The sequence below is a fragment of the Lissotriton helveticus genome, chromosome 11 (genome assembly GCF_964261635.1).
Source record: "Lissotriton helveticus chromosome 11, aLisHel1.1, whole genome shotgun sequence".
NCBI classification, from domain to species: Eukaryota; Metazoa; Chordata; class Amphibia; order Caudata; family Salamandridae; genus Lissotriton; species Lissotriton helveticus.
In genome coordinates, this window is record NC_136072.1 from 1057483733 (window position 1) to 1057501033 (window position 17301).

The following is a 17301-nucleotide window of genomic DNA, read 5'->3' on the forward strand; positions in this document are numbered from 1 at the left end:
GTTCGCTTGATGCATATCAATGCAGATGCTTACAGCTCCTTCACTGTCCTTTTGGTACTACCACTATGGGAAAAACCCATGGAGTTGGACCAGTGGAAAGCTCAATGGTATCATGTTTGAGTAAGGGTTTAACTTCTTTTTCAACAGCTTCCTATAATCAAAAGGCAGTTTGACTGTTTCTGTGAGCAATAGGACATGCATCCTCCTTAATGTGTAAGTTGACTATTTTATGATGAGCATTCATGTTATAGTTTACAGATATCAGTCATATATCAGCTACTGTGCTGAAGCTGAGGAAACAGGTGCTTGATGCTGTACATTGAAGTACATAAATGGGTGCTTGTACATTTGTTTTCTTGTGTTTCATCATTGCTACAAATCATCCTTGACTTTTTAGGGGCGTTGATTCAGTCCTCGTATACATTTTAGTTTTCAATGGCATAACTTGAGGCAATGGAGACAGTTCATAATATTTCTCCTCAGGTGTAATATTTATTGACTCGCCACTATCAATAATGAAAAATATTGAACAACCATTGACTTTTAATGACTATGGTGCTTTGTCGTATCAACTTTTCTTGCAACTGTATTTTTCCTCACATGCAGCCAGTCCATCATGGGCATGTTTCACGGAGGTCAACATCGACATGGCTCAACCATCTTCTTCACTTTCACTTGACATTGATACTGAAGAACTGTTTGAAGATTTAGATGCTGATCAATTTTATTTCGTGTTGATTTGCCTCAGCTGATGTAGTTGCTTGGCCTTGTAGGCGTGCGTCAAACATCGCTTCTGGAACTTTCGGGCAGCCATTTTGTCTTTGCGCCATGACGCACTTACTTTTTCCTTAGCACTGCACACTGTTACAAAACGGTTCTCCTTTCCACAGCCTTTGCAGACCTGCCCAATGACGGGACATTTACCTTCGTATGGTAACGAAAATCCACACCTGAAGCATAACTCCTTTTTCTGTGGTGAATTCACTCTCTATCCCTCGACTATGCGCTTTTACCTTCCTTCTCACGTTCCTGATTGACTTACTCTGGGCACTACCAGCCTCCATGTCAGTAGCTTGTTGATTTGTACGCTCTTCAGCTCTCGCAGCCATGAGAACTCGCTCCAGCAGCCATGAGAAATCGCTCCAGACTGAGTTTCTCTCAGCATTTGTCGTCTGAATGAATCGGACAGGCATCCATCAATCACTCTGAGGCGTATGACTTCCTCATCATTAAATTCATTGAACTGACAGTGCTTGATGATCATATCCGGTCTTTCATCAAATTCAACAATGGTCTCACCAGCTTTCTGTCGTTCTTGACTGAAAATCTGCCTTTCATAATCTACATTCTGCACTGGATTGAATTTGAGATTCAAGGCTGCTTTGCTTTGACTATATGTAATTGTGTCAGCTCGCTGCATTTTCTTTGACTTCTTTTACACCTTCACCAGAAGATTCCTAATGTACTTGATAATCCTAATTTTTTCTGCTTCTTCTATCACATCAATGAAATCATCAAATGTCTCTATCCTGGAAGTCCACCTGTCGCCAATATTCAACCTTTTGGTAGTATCAAAAGGCGGTGGTGGTTTCAAGAATGCGGCAGTATTTTAACCATTGGTGTAACTGACTGATGTGGAGAGTAGTGTTCTTTTCAATGCTGCTTGGTCTTGTTTACGAAAACCATCTCTGAGTCCTTGTGATATTCTATCCTTGAGGTCATCTTTGATGACAGGATATGTGACCTCTTTCTTGGTCTCCCTTACAAAAGCAAACTTTATGATTCCTGTTGCTGTTCTCGGATGTCTGAATTTTGGAGTTCTCTGGAGTTGTTCTGAGCCCCACTCTGCCGATTTGGTGGTGGGCTGCTGCTGGTATGGATAGCTCCACAAGCACAACCATGGGTGCTTCCTCTGGGGTCACTCCCTCCAGCACTGTGGCATGACAACTCTCTTTACTGAGTACTGGTAAGCAGATAACTGTTTCCTGTATGGGTATCGCTATGCCGTTGGACGTCTTTGTGCTGTATTATATCTAGTTGATCTGTCTTGCAGCGCTTCTGTTCATAGCGTTATCTTGCAATTTCCTGTCACTGTTTGCTGCTCTTTCAAAACCTGGTTGCATCCGCCTATAGTGTTATCACTCCGTATGATTTTAAGTTCTGTAGTAGTAGTGCAGTACCTCTCTTCACGGCCTTCCCAGCAGGTTCTTGGCCTATGACGTGTAGACTTCTCAGTGACGCTTTTGTTATCTTCAGAGGCTTTACGGACTGGGGCTGCACTTTGATTCCACATATGCCAAACATTGATTCCGGCCTTCGACGTAGGCACACATAGCGCACATGAGCAGACTCTCTGGGAGAGCACTGACTATCTTTGGGTTACTGGTCCCCCTAATGACCCTAGTTGTAGCGTCATTCCCAGCAGGGGTACTCACCAATAACTACGCCACACACAAAGGTTAGTATAGCATGTATTTTCTGCATGTAATCGAAAACTGCATTCACTTCACCTTTACTCTTACGTCACAGGTCTAAGGAGTCCATCAGGAGTCACAAGGGTTCAGTCATTGCAAACTGACACAGCACTACAGTTACCATCTGCCAAACAAATTCCATCTAATTGGCATCTAGTATACTTTGTCATGCTCAGGAGTTGGAATCTCATCCGAAACCTCATATCACCACTTGATAATGCTGGGAAACTTTTAACGGCTGAAAGGATATTTAGAAGTTGAGGGATATGCAGGAAGATTGTAAGTTTATGTACCCACCAGAACTATCATTAACGAAGATAAGTAACATTTTCTTCCAACTTGAGAAATACCTTTAGTACATTGCGATTCCCTGTTTTGTGGTTGCAAAACCCTGTGATTTTGCTAATTACTTGGTATGTGACTGCAAACTGTTGTACATCAGGCCATAAGCATGAAAGGCACCTATCTTTTTGTCTCAACTAGGGGTTGGTGTGAATCTAGGCCTCATTTTTCTTGCTGATTTGTTGCCTTAATCGGCTTTGTCCCCAGCTGCCTCTGACCAGTTCTTTTTTTCTTGCAGCTGCAGAACTTAACGAAGAGACCTTCCCCAAGCTTCTGCTGATTTCAAAATTAATGAAGGTGAGTATGCTATTTGACAACTGAGTGTTACTTTCATTAGTTTTGTACAAATCTAATTGTCCCACTCACAACAGGAAGCAGTGTGTAAAATAGACACAAATATGAAACTTCAAAATAAAATAGATTTAGCCTCCTTACTCAATTAATGCTTCTGAAACCAAATCTTATGTTTGCTGCTGTGACACAGCCTGCCATCTTGAATGTAGCTTTCAGAAGCTTCCAAATTTGTATATCAGCACCTCCCATGCTGTTAAAACAATAACGCATATCTGGTTCATGTTCACTAATCTGAGGTGGCTCGGGTAAACACGCTGTATGAAAAACATAATTCTCTCACAGTACATCTCTGACAAGGAGTTCATCCACAAGACTGGGCTTATTGCAAACATTGTTTTTTCTATATGATGAGCAGTGGTGCATGTTGGGGATGTACCTACTTTTAGAATATAAAAATAAGAATTTCCAACCTTGAAATTGTGGGTAGGGTTGGAAACCTCCCCAGCAAGCCTTTCTTTTGTTTTACTACAAACACCTGCTATATAAATGGGTTCCAATCTAGGCCTTCATTTTTATTTTTTTTTAGATAACACTTAACAACTTGAATGTCCTGTCGGTATTGTGCTTTATAAAAATGACTATCTGATAGTCATCTAGCCGCAGATTCCTTACCTTTGAACTCTCAGGCGTCAGGCTGGATCCAGAAGAATTTTCACAGCAGTTCCCCTGCGCGCCGGTTGGTGGTATCAGTCGACTCTTCATGATGCTGTTGGCGTCGTGTTTGTTGTGATGTCTGTGTCGTCAATATAACCGCCACTCCGGTGCGCTGAAGTTAGTTCTTTTCTTTCTGCGCCGATCCGTTGAAGAGAGCTACCGCCTGTCATTTTTTTTACAGACTTTTGGTCGGCTTCGTTGGTGTGTAGGCGTGTCATGTTGAGTAAGAAGTCTTTGGAGTTCAAGCTGTGCGGTGCCTGTCACCGTGCCATGTCGGTCACAGAACCCCATTTGGCCTCTCTTTGGTGCCTGGAGCGCAACCACGACTCTAAGTCGTGCTCCGACTGCCAGGTCATGGCACCAAAGACTTTGAGGAAGCGGTCCCTAAAGCTTCACGCGGCCCAGCATTCTGCTCAGCAGAGGTTGCCTAGTTGGTCTTGGTCGAGAGGAAGGTCCGAGCACCACTCCAGTGCTTCAAAATCCTCATCTTCGAAGTCAGGTAAGATTCACCACAAGAAGTCGAAGCGTGCTTCAACTTTGCCCCACCTGTCTCAAAGCATGGCGGGAGAACTTCGGCTGCGCATTTCCCTCCCTTCCTAGGACCGGGAGCGACCCCCGCTCAACTGAAATAGTTTTATGATGCCCTGTGCGATATATTTGGGCGTTCTGACCCTGCCGGCATTCCTTTGGGCCCATAGGCTCAGAGAATGGAGGGGTCCCTGTGGTTCCCATGCCGGCGGAACCGACCCCGCGCCACAGCCTCCGAGTGGACCCGTGACTGGACCGACACGGGTCGCACCTCCGCAGCGACCTGCCCCAGCGTCGCGTCCGGCGCAGAGGTCCTCTGCGTCACCTCCCCTATCCTCATTCCTGACGACACAGAGCCAGTTAGGCGCCATACAATGCAGAGACCAGAGCCGTACGGCTCAATGTCGTTTTTTCAGCCCTATTCTGAAGGGTTAGGAGTGGAGCAAAAGGACTGGGAAGGGGAGCAGGATTCCTTAGAAATCCCGCAACAAGATCTGGACTGGTATGAGGAATTGGGTGAAGCCAGTTGTCTGGGCACCTTCCCAGACACTGGTATGATTTCCCCTCCCTACCCTAGCTACGAAGGAGGGAGCATCTTTTGCCTTGGTGGTGCATAGGGCTGCGGAGGTCCTTGACCTGCAGCTTCCTACAGTGCAGGCAAGACAAATGTCTTGACAGAGGTCCTGCAACCTGAGGTCTCGAGTTCAGAACCCCTACTGCCTTTCAATGAGGCCTTGACAGACGTCCTTCTGGGGACAGGGTCCAAACCCAGCGTGGGGGCTCCTGTTAATAGGATGATCGCTCGCCACCATCGCCCCAAACTGGGCGACCCAACCTTTCTCACCACCCAACCCAACCCCCAAAGCTTGGTGGTTGAAGCTTCCACTTCTCATGGCGCATTCCCTTCCGCACCCCCGACAGGGAAGCCAAGAGGCTGGAGAACTTCAAAAACAAAACCTTTTCTTCCGCCAGCCTAGTATTGCAGTCGGTGAACACTGCATGTCTCTTGGGCCATTACTCCCATTCTATATGGGATACGGTAGCACAGGTGCTGCCCAGAGTCTCGGAGGAGGACCGCGCTCTACTCTCCCAAGCTATATCAGGCGAGAGGGATGCAGCTAAGTTTGCCATCAGATTTGGCTTTGACACAACGGGCTCTCTAGGCAGAGCGATTTCCACAAAAGTGGCGGTACATCACCACACCTGGCTGAAAACATCGTTTTTTGGAGGGATGTCCAGGCCAACCTCATAGACATGCCCTTTGATGGCTCACGTCTCTTCTGAGACCAGGCGGATGCTGCCCTTGAGCACTTCAAAGACTCGTGGTCCACAGCCAAGTCTTTGGGCCTCACTACCGCCCCAGGGCTTCATCCAATTTCACTCCTTTCAACCATACCCTGGCCAGAGGGCTCCACAAGTTCAGCAACCTCTGAGGGCCGTGGACGTAGTTCACCCCAGCCTTGTGGGTCAGGAAACCAGAAGTTGAGCCACGCCACCATCCCCTCCTCCACTGCTAAACCTTCCTAGTCCGATCCCCCAGGATCATTCTCGACCAGTCGGTGGCAGAATACGCCATCATTTCCACCACTGGCAAAACATTATATCAGACAAGTGGTTGTTGCAAATAGTCCCAAAGGGTTTCTCCCTCCCCTCCAATCAGTGCCTCTGGCGTACAATCGGCTGATGGAGGATCACCTTGCCTTGCTCCGCGAGAAAGTCTCAACTCTATTGTCCAAGGAAGCTATAGAGAGGGTACCCGGGACCGAAGTAGGCAGTGGTTACTATTCCCGCTACTTCCTGATAAAGGCGAAATTTAAGATGCTCACTCTTGGTCAGGTCCTGTCAGCCTTGGACCCAGGAGACTGGATGGTAGCGCTGGACTCCAGGATGCCTACTTTCATATCTCCATCCTGCCTGCCTCGTCACTACCTGCAGTTCACGGTGGGTCACTGGCGCTTTCAATTTGCGGTGCTTCCCTTTGGCCTCACCAGCGCCCCTGGGGTGTTCACTAATGTGATGGCGGTGGTCGCAGTCAATCTGCGGAGATCAGGTGTTCCAGTCTTTCCCTATCTAGACGACTGGTTATTGAAGGCGGGCTTGTCCCAGGCTGTCTTCTCCCACCTCCATGCTACGGCGAACCTCCTGCATTCGCTGGTGTTCACTATCAACGTGCCGAAGTGACACCTGATTCCCTCTTAGAAGCTCCTTTTCATCGGAGCGGTTCTGGATATAGTGCAGTTTGGGTTTAACCTCCTGAGCAGCGAGTCCGAGATATTCAGGCCATGATACCGATGTTTCAGCCTCTATCGAAGATTTCATTGAGATTGACGGTGAGGCTGTTGGGCCTCATGGCCTCCTGCATCATGCTGGTGGACCTTGCCAGGTGCGGGATCTGTAGTGGGACCTGAAGTTCCAGTGGGTGCAGCATCAGGGGAATCTTTCCGATGTCGTCCATATCTCGAAGGGCACTGCACACCAATTGCAGTGGTGGCTAACGAACCAGGATTGGGTCAACAGCCGTTCCCTCTTCCTTCCCCAACCAGATTTCACAGTAGTGACAGATTGTGAGAAGTTGGCCTGATGTGCAGTGCTCACTATTCTAGTGATCACTATATATCAGTCCAAACAACCCTTATTGATGATTGGTTGTAAGTCAACCTTATAGACCAGCTATCCTAGTAGCATGGATACGAGCAGTCTAAGGCTAAGACTCTAGAGGGCGTGTTAAGCCAGCTGTTTTACCATCACATTACCCCTTGAACACCCAGTGAAAGGACACCACACAAGTGTTATGAAAATAAACAATGTATTTATTAGAATCGCAACAACCCTGTACTCTTTATGAGGACAGGGTGCTAAGCACACAACAAAACTCTTATGAAAATACTTAAGTTGGCACGTTATACACAAATGCCCGAGGGGCACGAAAAACCATATACTCTAAAAGTGGAATGCGAATTACTAGCAGGTAAGTAACGATTCTCAGAGGCTTTGGGATCGCTAGGACTGGACTACTGAACCTTCAGATTACTAGCAGGAGGCCTAGGGAACTCGGGTGCAGAGTGTGCACTCTCACGCGGGATGCGGGACAAAGTCTATGGAAGCTAGAATTCACAAAGTTAGTGTTCACGGGCGAACCCGACCTGGTAGGGAGAAAACGACAGTGGATCCTGACCCTTAGATAGTGAGGCTATGCTGGGGCACCGAAATGCCGAAGTTACCTAGCCCAGGGGCTGCAGCTGCATAGGTCTGAAAAGACGTCGGGAATCCTCGTGCCGGACCAGGAGCCTGGAAGAAGGAAGTTGCTGGCAGGCGACCAGTGAAGAAAAGTTCGATGGATCCAAGCCTGGATCAAGGAAGAAGAAAACCTGAAAGCAGAGGGGACCAAGTTCTTGAATCACTAGCCAGTGATTAAGTGGGCACCAGGATGGCACCGGGCGAAGTCACCGCAGTCAGGTGAGTGGGCGCTGCTGGGCTCTGCAGTCTCTCGGACCAGGAGGCGTTGTCGGCGACCAGGATGGAGGTGCGAGCTGTCCCACGAAGGTTCTTGCTGTCGACGTCGCGGGACCCAAGATTGGGCAACAAGTCTTGGCAAATGCAAGGCCCATGCGGTGGACCTAAAATGGCGTCTTAGCCGGACCAGGAGGGTCCAGGGTACTTCTCCGATGGAGGGAAGCAAGGGCCAGTCTGGAGCAACCAGACCAGCAGCAGTGTTGTCGTCGGGCGTCGTTCGGAAGGCCACAAGCCAGCGGGCTAGTAGCCAAACAACGCGGTGAGCAGCAAAAAGCAGAAGGGCCCCACGCCGATCGTGGAGATGCTGGGGGGCTGCTCTTCGGTGCTGGAGCTGCTCAGGGTGGGGGCTTCTCGGACCCCAAAGCACTCACCAGGAAATTACTCGGTGGGCTTGCTGTGCAGAAGTCGTGCAGTCTTGGCGATGGCCGGTCCCTCGAGGTCTCGTCGCACCCACGGTTCTCAGCTGTGCTGTAGAGGTGGGTAGAGGTCAGAGGTGCCAGGGAAGCCGGGTCTCGTCGAGCTGGGCAGTCGGATTCCGGAGGAAGGACGTGCAGCAGACCGCAGTGTTCTTGGATGGTGCCTGCGGATGCAGGGTGACTACTCCTTAGCCACAAGGGAGAATCTTGAGGAAGAAATCGTGAAGTCCTTTCGTGGAAAGTGGTATCTTGATTCCAAAGATGATCTGGTTTGGAAGGGGGCCAGTCCCTACCTTTATCTGGGAAAAGGGGGCTGGCACGCGACTAAGTCCTGCCCTAGGGGTGGGACCAGGAGGGGGGTGGTTACACCCACTTCCTTGGCGGGCTTTCCCCAGGCCAGGGGCTGGAGTGCCCCTGGAACTGGTTTCAGCCGGCCTATGCACAGTGAGCACCGGGGTGCCACTTGCAGTCACCTTCCTCTGTAGCCCTGCCTACCTGGAATACACAAAACCCTGTCTGGGACGGTGCTGGCACCGCCCCTGGCAGGAAACCCTTTGTCCTTGCCTCCTGCTCTGGGAGGACTCCCAGCAGCAGGAGGGCAGACTTGTGTCTCGGTGGCAGCATCCATTTTGTGGAGCTGAGGCTATGTCTGACTTTAACCGGGGTTAGGGGTTACATACATGTCGTGTCCCTCTAGAAGGGTGGAATGCTAACCCCGTCGCCAGAATTGGCGAGGGGTTATGTGGCACTTCGGGGTCGCCCGGGACTTGGACCTTAGGTATGGGAGGGGACGGGGCTGCTGCGCTGGGTAATATCCCCTCAAGGAGACTCACAGAGACAGGGATTCTGGGTAACGCTGGCTTTATTAACTTAAAGGTGCGTTTGCGGTTTATGGTTTTCCGGTAATAGGGAAGTGCTGACTCTGCCTCTTCCGTCAGTCTTTGAAGGCGTTTCTCCGACGCTGTTTTCCTCTCGTCCCGGTGTCTTCTGGGACTGGGAGTCCGGTCCTTCTCCTCCACGGTGTCGGGCCGTCTCGTCAGGGGGGGGATGAAAAACAACAGTGCTTTAGGATCCTGGTCGGACCGTTAACACAGGGAAAGGGAGTGAGGACTCACACGTGCACAACTCGGCTCTAGGGTGCTGGGTAGTGAGGGTGGGGTAGTGCATAGGATGTGAGTGTGGTACGGCTACGGTGGTTTCGCCCACTTAAAGCCCGCCCAGCCCGCAAGCCGTGACCGTACCTCTGGTAGCCACACTTCCCTCGATGAAGTGTGGCTGGGCGAAGAGCCTTCCTGATGGCCTCCTGGCTTTCCCCGTCGTCCTCTCTCCTCCAGTCCCGACTCGACCTCCTGCCTCCGATGTTCTCTCGTCTCCTCTCCTGCCTCCTGCCTCCGATGTTCTCTCGTCTCCTCTCCTGCCTCCTGCCTCCGATGTTCTCTCGTCTCCTCTCCTGCCTCCTGCCTCTGATGGTCTCTCGTCTCCTCTCCTGCCTCCTGTTCTTTCCTCCGCTCCCGCCTCTCCTCCGTCGCCGTCCTCGATCTCCGCTCGTCCTCTTCTCTCACCGTCGCTCTCAATTCCGCCTCCTCCGAGTGCATAACACACCTGTGTGTGTTCCTGGGCGTCCTTTACCTGAGTCGAGGGGGCGTGTCCAGTGACGATGTCTTTGTCCAGCTCCGCCCAGTTAAAGTAACAGGGTCCACCAGTATCGTCCGAGTCTGAGTCGTCCTGTTCCTCAGCTCCCCGCCAGGCCCCTGTATGCTGTTCAAAGAGAGGTGAGACAGGTAAGCCAGGCGGACCCGCGTCCACCCCGTCACACACCTCCCCCCTATGATTCTCCCGATCGGGGAGAGGATACCTGGACAGAAAATCCGCACTAACATTTTCCTTCCCCTTTTTGTGCATGACTTTGAAGGAAAAGGGCTGCAATGATAGGAACCATCGCATGACTCGGGGGTTGTTGGATGCGTTGCGACTCATCCATAGCAGAGGGGCATGGTCGGTGAACAAGCTAAATGTGTGTCCCTCCAGATAATACCGTAGTTTATCCACTGCCCACTTGATCGCCAGGCATTCTTTTTCGATCGTGGGGTACCTCACCTCCCTGGGGATGATAGATCGATGTTTTGATTTGATGGAGGTCTAGCATGTGGCACACCTCTTTCATAACCCGTGACATAAAAGGAGTGCCCTGGTCAGTGAGTATCTCCTTCGGGAATCCCACCCGAGAGAACAATTCCAGGAACTTCTCCGCGATGTTTTTGGAGGTGGGTGATTTGAGGGGAAAAGCCTCGGGATATCTGGTGGCGTAATCCACAATGACCAGGGCGTATTGGTTTCCTCTGCCGGTTTTCGGGAGGGGCCCGATGAGATCCATCGCCACTCTCTCGAACGGGGTCCCTATGATCGGTAGTGGCTGCAGTGGAGCAGCCGGGGGTCTGTGCATGTTTTTGCGTTGGCACACGTCGCAGGTCTGGCAGTGGCTCTTGATGTCCTGATAGACCCCTGGCCAATAGAAATTCTTTAAGATGTTCTGCGTGGTTTTCTCACTGCCTATGTGTCCTGCTAATAGATGTGTGTGGGCATAGAACATAACCTGTTCTCTGAAGCATACCGGGACAAGGAGCTGTTTAGGGTCGCCCTGCTTCCCCTGCCTGTATAGCAAGTCGTCCTGTATCAGAAATCGCGGGTATCTGGGATTGGGATTATCCTGTTCTGCATGAGCCTGTTCCCAGGCGTTAAATAATGTGGAGTCATTGGCTTGGGCGAACTGAAAGCTTCTGTCGCCCTCCCAGGGATCAGGGGCTATGAGTACTGGCTCTGGTTGTGCTCCCCCTCTTTTCAAGGTCTCGGAAAAAAGATCTAGGAAGTGAGGGTTATCTGTTCCTAATATGAGCTCTTCCGGTAGGCTGTCCAACAACCCAACCTTCACCACTGTCTTCCGCCCCCCCTCCAATTCTAAGGGGACACAAGCGACCCGGTAGCTCTTCACGTCCCCATGGACGCACTTTATATGTACTAGGGACTCTGGTATTATCTGGGAAACACACACAAACCTACCCTGCATCACCGACTGTTTGCACCCCGAGTCCAACAGAGCCTTGATGCTCCTGCCATTCACCAGGACACTCACGTGGTATGCCCCTCCCAGCTCCGCAGAAAACATCACCGGTCTGGGTAGATAGCCAACCTCCATGGGTTCTTCCTGTATCCTCTTCTTGGGGCAAAACCGAGCAATGTGGCCCCAGGTGCCGCAATCGAAGCATTGAGGGCCTCTTAATGGGGTCAAGTCTGGATGCACCGGTCTGGGTGCAGGTAGCCCAGGAGGGGGTCGGGTTTTCCTGTCAACACGAAGCGGGGGTCTGATGTTCCTTTCAGGTTCCATGGGGTGTAGCCGGGGTTGGGCCCTTGAAAACGTTGAGGCCATTTCTATGGCTTGTGCGGTGGTCAGGTTAGAGTGTTGCCTCAACCACCGTTGGGTCCCGAACGGTAGAGCCTCTAGATATTGCTCTAAGTATATTTTGTCCATGATAGCCTCCTTGTTGCTCTGTGCGGGGGTTAGCCACTTATCGGCGGCTGCCTTTAGGCGAAAGAAGAGAGTCTTAGGGTTCTCGCCGGGGGTCCCTCGTTCCTTACGGAAGCGGACGCGATATGCCTCTGCGTCTAACCCTAGGTGATCGAGGATGATGACCTTTATCTGGGCATAGGGCGTCTGTCCATTTCCATTGGCCACCTGGTACGCGGCCTGGGCTTCGCCTGTCAGCAGAGGTGCCAGAAAAAACGGCCATTTCTCCAAAGGCCATCCGCATGCGAGGGCTACCCTCTCGAAATTTACTAGGAAAGCATCCGGGTCCTCTCCCGCTATATATTTTTGTAGGGATATGCCGGAGGGGGTGGGGGTTGCTCTTACTTCCCGCACTGGATTTCCGGCTTGATCAATCCTTATCGGCTGCAGCTCCCCCAGGGTCTTTACTACGGAGTCCCTGAGCACATCTCTGTCCGCTTGGGCTGTGGCTATCTGCTGTTCAATCGCCCACCCCAACTGCTCCTGCCCCTTCACTAACCGTTGCAGTAGTTCCTCCATCGTCGTGTCCCAGATGGCTATCGAGGTGCCCGCATTCTCCACCACTTGTGGCACTTCGGGGTCGCCCGGGACTTGGACCTTAGGTATGGGAGGGGACGGGGCTGCTGCGCTGGGTAATATCCCCTCAAGGAGACTCACAGAGACAGGGATTCTGGGTAACGGTGGCTTTATTAACTTAAAGGTGCGTTTGCGGTTTATGGTTTTCCGGTAATAGGGAAGTGCTGACTCTGCCTCTTCCGTCAGTCTTTGAAGGCGTTTCTCCGACGCTGTTTTCCTCTCGTCCAGGTGTCTTCTGGGACTGGGAGTCCGGTCCTTCTCCTCCACGGTGTCGGGCCGTCTCGTCAGGGGGGGGATGAAAAACAACAGTGCTTTAGGATCCTGGTCGGACCGTTAACACAGGGAAAGGGAGTGAGGACTCACACGTGCACAACTCGGCTCTAGGGTGCTGGGTAGTGAGGGTGGGGTAGTGCATAGGATGTGAGTGTGGTACGGCTACGGTGGTTTCGCCCACTTAAAGCCCACCCAGCCCGCAAGCCGTGACCGTACCTCTGGTAGCCACACTTCCCTCGATGAAGTGTGGCTGGGCGAAGAGCCTTCCTGATGGCCTCCTGGCTTTCCCCGTCGTCCTCTCTCCTCCAGTCCCGACTCGACCTCCTGCCTCCGATGTTCTCTCGTCTCCTCTCCTGCCTCCTGCCTCCGATGTTCTCTCGTCTCCTCTCCTGCCTCCTGCCTCCGATGGTCTCTCGTCTCCTCTCCTGCCTCCTGTTCTTTCCTCCGCTCCCGCCTCTCCTCCGTCGCCGTCCTCGATCTCCGCTCGTCCTCTTCTCCTCTTCTCTCACCGCCGCTCTCAATTCCGCCTCCTCCGAGTGCATAACACACCTGAGTGTGTTCCTGGGCGTCCTTTACCTGAGTCGAGGGGGCGTGTCCAGTGACGATGTCTTTGTCCAGCTCCGCCCAGTTAAAGTAACAGGGTCCACCAGTATCGTCCGAGTCTGAGTCGTCCTGTTCCTCAGCTCCCCGCCAGGCCCCTGTATGCTGTTCAAAGAGAGGTGAGACAGGTAAGCCAGGCGGACCCGCGTCCACCCCGTCACAGGTTAGTATTCCAATTCGTATGACACCTTACTCGACATGTTTTGATAAAGCGATACCAGAGTTGGCATATAACCGCGAGGGTTATAATGCACTTAAGAGTATATGGTATGCGATATCATGGAAACGGCTAAGGGATGGATCCCGAAAGCCGCAGACAGGCTCAGCTCATGCCAGAGCACCATCTCACACGATTCCAAGCACTCTGCCTTCAGGATTGTTAAGGCCTGCCATAGGAGTGACTGATAGGAGATCTGTGTGTCCATTTTAGGGTTAGATATAGGTATACTATATCTAAAGCAAAGGGTGAGTACACCACCTTGCCCCAGCTGTCGTGCAGCCAGTTGTGTCAGTTTTAGTTAGTCAATCCAGGGGTGGCATAATACATGCTTCAGCCCCTGGGAGACTTCTGGGTACACCTCAGCCCTGGGTACAGGGACTTGGAGAGGGCCCAGTGCCAATTCAGTACCTGAGTACAATTTGGATAGAGAGAACAGCTAGGCTGTGGGTCTGATTAGCAGGCCCACAGCCAGGGAAAGTCGTAAACCAGTGCAGCAAAAAGCAAAAATCTGGGTGATCATAGGATTGCAGACCCTACTCTCCTACATGACCCCCCCCCCCAAACTTTGGGACAATAAACTAACCTTGACCAGGTGAGTCTTCTTGTTCTAAGTGGAAATACCTGGAGAGCCCATCAGCATTGCTGTGATCAGTACCAGGTCTATGCTCCACTGTAAAATACATCCCCTGTAGGGAAATGGACCACCTAAGCAGTTTGGGGTTTTCACCCTTCATCTGATTTAGCCACAAGAGGGGCTTATGGTCTGTCTGAATGGTGAAGTGAGTGCCAAACAAGTAGGCCCTCAGCTTCTTCAGGGCCCAGACCACAGCAAAGGCCTCCCTCTCAATAGCTGACCAATTTTTCTCTCTGGGTGTCAACCTCCTATTAATGAAAGCAATAGGCTGATCATTACCATCAAAATTCAGTTGAGACAGAACAGCCCCCACACCCAACTCAGAAGCATCTGTTTGGACAATGAATGGCTTGGAGTAATCTGGACTCTTTAGGATAGGTGCTGTGCACATGGCCTGCTTTAGGTCATTGAATGCTTTCTGACAGCTTGCTGTCCACTGAACTTTCTTTGGCATCTTTTTGCTTGTCAGGTCATTAAGAGGGGTCACTATGGACCCATAATTTCTGACAAACTTCCTATAGTACCCAGTCAGGCCCAAGAAAGCTCGAACCTGAGTCTGGGTGATTGGAGGAGTCCAGTCCTTGATGGCCTGTATCTTACTCTCCAGTGGCTGAACCTGGCCTCCACCTACAAGGTGGCCCAGGTATACAACCTGTGTCTGCCCTATCTGGCACTTTGTGGCCTTGATAGTGAGGCCTGCCTTTTGCAGGGCCTCTAACACTTTCCTCAGGTGGACCAGGTGATCCTCCCAGGTGGAGCTAAAGACAGCAATATCGTCTAGATATGCTGCACAGAAGTCATCCAGCCCAGTGAGGACTTGATTCACCAACCTTTGGAAGGTGGCAGGTGCATTTTTCAGTCCAAAGGGCATTACCACAAATTGATAATGCCCTCCAGGGGTAGAAAATGCTGTCTTGGGTTTGGCCTCCTCAGCTAACCTGATTTGCCAATACCCAGCTGTCAAATCAAATGTACTTAAGAAGTTGGCAGAAGCCAATTTATCTATAAGTTCATCTGCTCTTGGTATTGGGTGGGCATCAGTCTTAGTGACTGCATTGAGGCCTCTGTAGTCTATGCAAAACCTCATCTCTTTCTTACCACCCTGGGTGTGAGGCTTTGGCACTAGAACTACTGGGCTAGCCCAAGGGCTATCTGAGGGCTCAATGACTCCCAGCTCCAACATTTTCTGCACTTCAGTTTTGATGCAGTCTCTAACATGATCAGGCTGTCTGTAGATTTTACTCTTGACAGGCAGACTGTCCCCAGTGTCAACATCATGGGTACACCAATCAGTTTGGCTGGGTGTTAGAGAGAACATATGTCTGAAGGATTGCAGGACTTGCCTGCAATCCTGTTGCTGATGTTCAGTGAGGCTGCCACAAAAGACAACACCATCAACTGATCCATCATCAGGATTCTGAGTGAGCAGGTCTGGGAGAGGGTCACTCTCTTCCTCCTGTCCCTCATCTGTGGCCATGAGCAAGCTCATGTCCTTCCTGTCAACATATGCTTTGAGCCTGTTAACATGGAGCACTCTGAGAGGGCTCCTGGGAGTTCCAAGGTCCACCAAGTAGGTAACCTCTCCCTTTTGCTCAATGATGGTGTGGGGCCCAGACCATTTGTCTTTCAGAGCTGCTGGGGCCACTGGCTCCAGCACCCACACCTTCTGTCCTGGCTGGTACACAGTCAGAACAGCCTTTTGGTCATGCCAAGCTTTTTGAAGTTCTTGGCTGGCCTCAAGGTTTTTAGATGCCTTTTCCATATACTCAGCCATCCTGGAGCGGAGACCAAGTACATAGTCCACTATGTTGGTTGCAGGCTTTTTGAGAGGTCTCTCCCATCCTTCCTTCACCAAACACAGGGGTCCTCTTACAGGATGCCCATACAGAAGCTCAAAAGGGCTGTAGCCAACCCACTTCTGTGGGACCTCTCTGTAAGCAAACAAGAGGCAGGGGATCAGGACATCCCATCTTCTCCTAAGAGTTTCAGGTAGCCCATGAATCATCCCTTTGAGGGTCCTGTTGAATCTCTCAACAAGCCCATTGCATTGTGGGTGGTAGGGTGTGGTGAACTTGTAGTTCACACCACACTCCTTCCACATTGCAGTCAGATATCCTGACATGAAGTTTGTACCTCTGTCAGAAACAACCTCCTTAGGGAAGCCCACTCTGGAGAACACTCCAACTAGGGCCCTTGCCACTACAGGTGCTGTAGTGGTCCTAAGTGGAATAGCTTCAGGATACCTGGTGGCATGATCCACTACCACCAGTATAAACTTGTGCCCTGATGCTGTCTGGGGTTCCATTGGACCAACAATGTCAATCCCCACTCTTTCAAAGGGAACCCCCACCACAGGTAGTGGTATGAGGGGGGCCTTTGTTGTGCCACCTGACTTACCACTGGCTTGGCAAGTGACACAGTAGCGACAAAACTCCTTGGTATTCTCATTCATATGGGGCCAGTGAAAGTGTGAGACAAGCCTGTCCCAAGTCTTTGTCTGACCTAAATGACCTGCAAGGGGAATCTCATGGGCCAAGGTGAGAAGGAAACCTCTCAGAGACAAGGGGATGACCAGCCTCCTGGTTGCACCAGGCTTGGGGTCTCTTGACTCAGAGTACAGGAGTCCATCTTCCCAGTATACCCTGTGGGCACCTGTGGCATTCCCTGCAGCCTCAGCAGCAGCCTGCTGTCTGAGGGGTTCAAGGGAAGGGCAGCTCAACTGTTCCTTCGCCAGGTCTGCTCTGGAGGGTCCCCCTGAGCCCAGAAACTCAACTTGATCAAGTTCAAGCTCTTTAGGCTCAGTTTCCCTCAGCTCTTCCAGATCAGCCTCCTCAGAGACTTGATCCTCAACCTGGGGCAAGGGGGAAGGCAAAGCCTTACCCTTACTGCTCTTCTTCTTGGAAGGTGTCTGGTCCATCATTTCAGGATCCAGCACCTGTTCAGTGGGGCATTTTCTGGCCTGTGACCTAGTCACAGCAAGCGCATGTGCTGGCAAGCCTAACATTTCCATGCGAGTCCTCTGCTCCACTTCTGACCATTGTGATGACTCCAAATCATTGCCCAACAGACAATCAACTGGGAGGTCTGAACTGACTACAACTTTCTTTTGTCCCTTCACTCCACCCCAGGAGAAAGCCACAATTGCCACACTATGA

At 51.1% G+C, this 17301-nt stretch overlaps 1 protein-coding gene across 2 annotated transcripts in view; it reads left to right on the top strand.

Annotated features, from left to right (window-relative positions):
- The window catches only part of KNTC1 (kinetochore associated 1), a 913665-nt gene that overhangs the window by 538794 nt on the left and 357570 nt on the right, over positions 1-17301 (top strand). For both annotated transcript variants that reach the window (XM_078667574.1, XM_078667573.1), the window contains exon 47: positions 3055-3113. In XM_078667574.1, coding sequence (XP_078523700.1) covers positions 3055-3113 — 59 coding nt within the window. The remainder of the gene's footprint in view (positions 1-3054; positions 3114-17301) is intronic.